This window comes from Pelodiscus sinensis, chromosome 11 (assembly GCF_049634645.1).
Source record: "Pelodiscus sinensis isolate JC-2024 chromosome 11, ASM4963464v1, whole genome shotgun sequence".
NCBI classification, from domain to species: Eukaryota; Metazoa; Chordata; order Testudines; family Trionychidae; genus Pelodiscus; species Pelodiscus sinensis.
In genome coordinates, this window is record NC_134721.1 from 35145415 (window position 1) to 35151600 (window position 6186).

General features: G+C 51.5%; 1 protein-coding gene across 3 annotated transcripts in view; it reads left to right on the forward strand.

The window, feature by feature from the left end:
- CDC42BPG (CDC42 binding protein kinase gamma) overlaps positions 1–5276 on the forward strand; it is a 67572-nt gene extending 62296 nt beyond the window's left edge. For 2 of the 3 annotated variants that reach the window (XM_075939170.1, XM_075939169.1), the window contains exons 32-36: positions 497–617; positions 1932–2049; positions 2439–2553; positions 2977–3062; positions 4156–5276. In XM_075939170.1, the coding sequence (XP_075795285.1) occupies positions 497–617; positions 1932–2049; positions 2439–2553; positions 2977–3062; positions 4156–4221 (506 nt within the window). In that variant the 3' untranslated portion in view covers positions 4222–5276. Of the gene's footprint in view, positions 1–473; positions 618–1931; positions 2050–2438; positions 2554–2976; positions 3063–4155 lie in introns of those variants that run through there. The other variant, XR_012906514.1, reaches the window with a different exon arrangement.
- Positions 5277–6186: the final 910 nt, after the last annotated feature.

The following is a 6186-nucleotide window of genomic DNA, read 5'->3' on the forward strand; positions in this document are numbered from 1 at the left end:
CTGGTGGAGTGGGACTGGAATGGGGCTAGGGGCAGAATGGGGCTGGGTGGCACTCCCTCATCACCACTCTGGGGGGGCTGGCCAGACCCACTGCATACCCCTCCATAGTGGGGCACATACCCCCATTAAAGGCCCCTAAGGGAGATGAGGGCCCCATTATGTGCTGTCCATTATTTGTAGCCTTGTGGTAGCATGCAGTGGTCCCATTAGTGCCATTACTGCAGCGCCTGACGGAGATGTTGAGTGCTGCACTGTGAGAGTCAGTCCCTGCCTGGAAGGCCTGAACAGACACAGCTCGGAGGGGAAACAGAGGCACAGAGAGCGAGCGCAAGGCGCTTTCCCGAGGTTAATGGCAGAGTCTGGAATAGAACGTGGGCGTTCTGACTCCGGCTCCCGTACCCAACCCACTAGTCCAGGAGACACTGACATCTAGTGGCTGAATGGCGTCACTACAAGCATATCCATCTTCGTAGTCTCACTTCACCCTCTGCTCCAGACCAGGACGAGTTCAATGTTCCCGAGACCACAGACAACACCCGCCGGCAGCTGATGAGGACTAAGAACAAGCGGAAATTCTCTTTCCGTATATCAGCAGAGGAGAGGCAGCAGCAGAGGAGGTGAGGTCAAGACTGGGGGGAGGTGTGTATCCTGAACTCCCCTCCTGTCTTCCCCCAGAAGCCTGTTGGGCAATAGAGGCTGGTCATGCCCTCCTAACTAGCTTGGCACACATGCTATCTGTAGCCATGAGTACTGTACATGTCCCAGTGGTGCCCATACCCCTCCCCCAAAAGGGTCCCATCGTGCTGTGCGTGGTGTTAACCTCCAGGCCTAAAATTCGGGCAGGAGTCCCATCTTGCTGGGCATGATGTGGCCAATCCATGCCTCAAAGAGCTCACAGGCAAGCAGATAAGAGGATAGGTCTTATGATGTTACAAAGTGAGAAATGGGAAGGGAGAAAGTGACTTGGGCAAGGTCACACATAGAGCCTGTGGCAGAGCCAGGAACTGAGCCTTGGGCTTTTGCTCCCATGCTAGCACCCTAAATCCAATGGAAAAGCTAGCTGGGTAGGGGGAGTGACTGCCCCACTGCCCACCTTGCCCCCCAGACGCCATCATGTAGGTGTGGTGCGCCGAGCACAGTACACAGTGACAAACAAAGGGGTGCACCATGAATGTTCTCACAGCTGGAGTGAGCCTGCCCCCCTACTCCTCCATGGCAACAAATCCTGTCCAGTCAGGCGAGGCCCAGGCCATGCTGGGGGCTGTGTTCTGGGCCACGGGATCATAGGCATGGCCTGGTCCAATGCCACTTGCTCACAGTTTTCCCAGCCACCCGTCACACTAAACCTGGGTGGTGCAGTGACCCTGTGCGCTGCGGCACAATGTTAGGGTGGGGACCCCATGCTGCTGCTGCTGCTGCCTGGCGCATGCTGGACAGATTCACTCCCCAGTGCCCCACTCCTGATCAAATGCCCCTCTCACCTCTGCAAAACCTGCCTCCACCCACTGCTTACATTGCTGTTGCGCCTTGAATCCGGGTGTTGCTATGCACAGGTTTGTCTGTGAGCAGTTCATGCATGTCTCCGGAGCTGTGTGTGTCTGTGAGCTGTTCATGCATATCTCCGGAGCTGTGTGCATGTGTGTGTCTGTGAGACAGCCCCGGAGACTGCATGAACTGCTGTGTGCATGTGTGTGTCTGTGAGCAGTACATGCATGTCTCCGGAGCTGTATGTGTGTGTCTGTGAGCTGTTCATGCATGTCTCCGGGGCTGTCTGTGTGCATGTGTGTACATGCGTATCCCCTTGTAGGGGTGCCCCTGTGTGTCATTGTGTCTGTACACAAATGGCTGTAAGCAGGTCCCTTCTTGTAACTGCGTGTGCCCAGTCAGGGAACTTGCCAGCTATTATCTGCTCCTCGCCGTTCTCCCTGCAGGGAGATGATGCGAGACCCCAGCGTGAGGTCGAAGCTCATTTCTGGCCCAACCAACTTCAACCACCTGGTGCACGTGGGGCCGGGCGATGGGCAGCACCGGCTGCAGGACCTGCCCATGGTGAGCACAAAGGAGGAGGTGGGGCTACAGCCAGCTCTGGAGGTGCAGGGAGGGCTGGATCTTCGGCCAAGGTGATGTTTAGTCATGAGAGACCCTACAGTAACAAGCCAGCGTGAGTGAGGGGAGCAACCCTACACTAATTAGCTGTTGCAGTGAGCCTTTGGTGAACCTAGAGTAACAGACTGTCTCTGGTGGGCCCTCAGTGACCGGAGAACCATTCTTTGCTTGGAGGTGTAACCTCTATAGAAGGCTCATCTCTGAACAACCAGTGGGAGAGGTGAGGGGGTTACCTGCCAGGCACCTCCCCCCATGCTCTCCTGCTTAGGTCCCCCCCACCTCAGGTCTTCCCCTTTACGTGCATCCAGCCCCATGCTATTTGCATCTCACAGGCCCAGGAGGAGAAGAGACGGGAGTCCCAGGCCAAGCTGCATCGGCGCAGCTTCACCGAGACCCGGCGCCCCTCGTCCTCCAGCAGCGACACCGCCCTGGGGGACTCTGCATCCGGTAACAGGCTCCCACGACTGGAAGGGGAATGAATCAGGGAGGGAGATGCCCTTCAGGTCCTGTCTGGCCCAGTATGGAATTACTTCCCCCAGGGACAGCCAGTCCTGTGAGACCAGCTGTGCTGTTCTGCTTTAACCACTGGGAATCGCTGCCTCTCCATATACCCCCAAGTCCCCTGAGGCCTCATGCAGGGACCTAGAACCGCAATGGTACTCTGAGGCCTTTAGAACAGGACAAGAATTCCAAGTGGGAGGGGGAATGGGGTCTAGAGCAGGGCAGAGGGCTAGGAGTCACAGCTCCTGGGTTCTTTCCCTGGCTGTGCTTAGGACTGAGGAGCCAGACTGGTGGGGGGGTCACAGATTCCCTGTGCAGGAGGTGGGAGGGTTTGCACCTGGCAGTGACTATGACTCTGTCTCCTTGCAGCAAAGCGTAAATCCGGCAGCTCCTTCTCTGATGACTCCTTCACCTCCCCACAGGGCCTGTTCATAGGCACTGACATGCTGACAGAGGTAAGAGGCCCCAAGCAATCAGACCCAGCCGACGAGGGACAGGCCTCCTTTGCCAATACGCTCAGCACCACCCCTCAGAGTTGAGAGGCTGCCACCTTGTGGAGCTTAGCCCAGTTCTCCAATTGATCAAAGTTGTTCTGAATTCTTATCCAGTCCTCCAGCATGCTCACAACCCCAGTGTGCATTGTCCACAAGTTTTATAAGCAACCTCTCTTGTCCATTATTTTCATTAATGACTTGGCTGGAGAATAGTACCAGACCCCAAACAGGGAGATGGCCCCTCTCCATTGCAGCCCCCTAGTTTAACAGTGAACTTCAGCAAACTACTTTTTGGAGTACAGTTTTTCATCCACTTTTGTCCCCCTCCCCATAATAGTTCTATCAAGACCCCATTTCCCCTAGTTTGCTGTAGAGAATGCCATGTGGGACTAAGTCAAATGCACTAAAATCAAGAAACATCCCATCTTCTGCTTCCCCCAAGCCACTCGGCTGGTTGTCCTGACAGAAGAAATTATGTTGGTTTCCCAAGGTCTGCTTTTGACAAATCATCTTGACTATTCCTTAATCTTTAAGGTGCTTACAAATTGTTTAATAATTTTGTTCTAATATCTTGCCTAGTAACAAGGTTAGCCGGATACTTTGTAACTCCCTGGGTCCTCTTGGTTCCCCTTTTTCAAAGCAGGGACTTTGTGTGCCTTTCTCCACTTATCTATGAACTCCCCTCCCTCCCCAGAGTTCTGAAAAATAATTGCTAACAGTTTCATGATTGCTTTAGCTTAGTTCCTTACATAGCCGAGAGTAAATTGTAAATTTCATCAGGCCTTGCAGATTTGACGACATCAAACTTAGCTACCTATTCTTTAACCTGCTCTCACCCTCTTTTGGCCTGTGTTCCCTCATCGCTGCTAATATGTGTCGTGTTGAGCATCACCATTAACATTTTTAATGGGGAAGCAAATAATACTGTTAATAATGTGGATGTTGTCTGGGAGCCCTGATTTTGGTTGGGGACCCTAGGTATTAGTCACCACCCACCTGGTAATTATAACAACCTGGCCTGCTGCTCTGACTCCTTGCTTTTCTCTCCTTGCAGATCTCCGATCAGACCTGCAGCCTCCACCTCTCCATCAGTTCCAGCCAGGGCAGTTCCAGTTCTTAAGGTGTCAGCCCCAGGACCAATGCTGCAAACCAGACCCTCTTGCACATTTATAATCTGTGTTAGCCAGCGATGCCACGAAAGTTGCTGTCGCCACTGCCGTCTATGAAATATTCCCCATGCTGAGGCTGTGCTCAGGGCCTGAGGAATTTGTCCATCCTATATTCTGAAATTCAGAAATGATGGTACCAAAATATTTCCACCCTATTTCCCCTACCTCCCTGCCCCCTTCATTGCCTAAAAAATCTTTGCCGTGGGACACAGCCCTTGCACCCTTGTAGCAAGAGGAAGCTACAATCTGCTAATGAAGCATATGGGTGAAGAAGAAGAAAGCTCCCACACACACAGGCATGCTGTCCCAGGGAACACAGCAGCTTCTTCCTTGGCTCTGGATACCCCAGGGGGATGATGCATCAAGTGGAAAGGGAGCAGGTGAATCTGCCTTCTAACCTACCTGGGCAGTGGGAGCTGCATGGCCTGAAGATTCCACTGCTGCCTGCCCTGGGTGCTACTTCACTGTACCTGGAACCCATAGAGTGGAAAGCATCAAGGATTGTGGTGCGGGCCTTGCTTCTCCCAGCAATTCCCAAATCCTGGCAGCCATCTGAATTGGGGCTGGATTAGGCCCTTTTTTTACTGCTGTGTCACATAAATGAGTCCAGATGGGCCAGATTCTGATCTCGGTTATCACCTGTATCGCTCCATTGGAGTAAATCTGGTTTCACAGGAATTGGATTGTCATCTGCCACTGCGTATTCAGGTTCTTGTCGAACCACTCAGGGATTGGGTTGCTTTGCTGAGTCGTCATGACATTGTTTAATCCTGGTTGTATTTCCTTAAGTGTTTTTTTAAATGTTCACAGTTCTGCAAGAACAAAGAGATGCCGAAACCAAAGATTATCTATTTCCATTCAAAGGAAGGGGAAAGAACCCTTCCAGGAATGCTAATTCTGGGGGACACTAATTTAAAGGTACAGGGTGAATCAAAGACCAGATATATTTAGGAAGCAAATGTGTAAATAATTGGACAATTGCACCATTAAATGCTGTGCAAAGGTTTGCAGTCTGTTCTGGTCTATACAGCAAGGGAGGATGTGCTGAAAGAGGGACTGATACCTGTTGATATAAGGATCATGGCTTGTGGATGCAAATAAGGCTTTGTGTGTGTGTGATAAATAGGCAATAAAGCTCAGGTATTTAATGGGGAGGGCGCGCAAGCTTTGGAAACGTTGTTCAAGGATTGTGAACTGAGTGCTGGCAGTTTTACAGCAGGATTGGCTGCTTTTCTAACAGGCCTGCGCACATTCAAACAGGAGTGGGCTCTTCTAGCTTTCAATGCTGCAATGACACCAGTACTTTTCACCCATATACACCTACTTCTGCAACTGTGGCATCTGGCTCCCCTTTGCACACAGAGGTTCTGTCTAGACTGGCAAGTTTTTCCAGAAAATCAGCCACTTTTCTCGAAAAACTTGCCAGCTGTCTACACCAGCCACTTGAATTTCCGCAAAAGCACTGATAATCTCATGTAAGATCGTCAGTGCTTTTCCGGAAATAATATGCTGCTCCCGTTCGGGCAAAAGTCTTTTTCCAAAAAACTTGCGCAAGAGGGCCAGTGTAGACAGCAGAGATTTATTTTCCGCAAAAAAGCCCCGATCGCGAAAATGGTGATCGGGGCTTTTTTGCGGAAAAGTGTGTCTAGATTGGCCATGGACGCTTTTCCGCAAAAAGTGCTTTTCCGGAAAAGCATCCTGCCAATCTAGACGTGCTTTTCCGAAAATGCTTTTAACAGAAACATTTTCTGTTAAAAGCATTTTCGGAAAATCATGCCAGTGTAGACGTAGCCTGTGGTCCTGACGTCCTGCATGAAACAGAACAGGCCCCAGGCTGCTGTACGTGACCTCATGCTTCCCCACAGGCAGGATGATGTTTTACCCCAGTGCAAATCTGAAGTGCTGGCAGGGAGGGC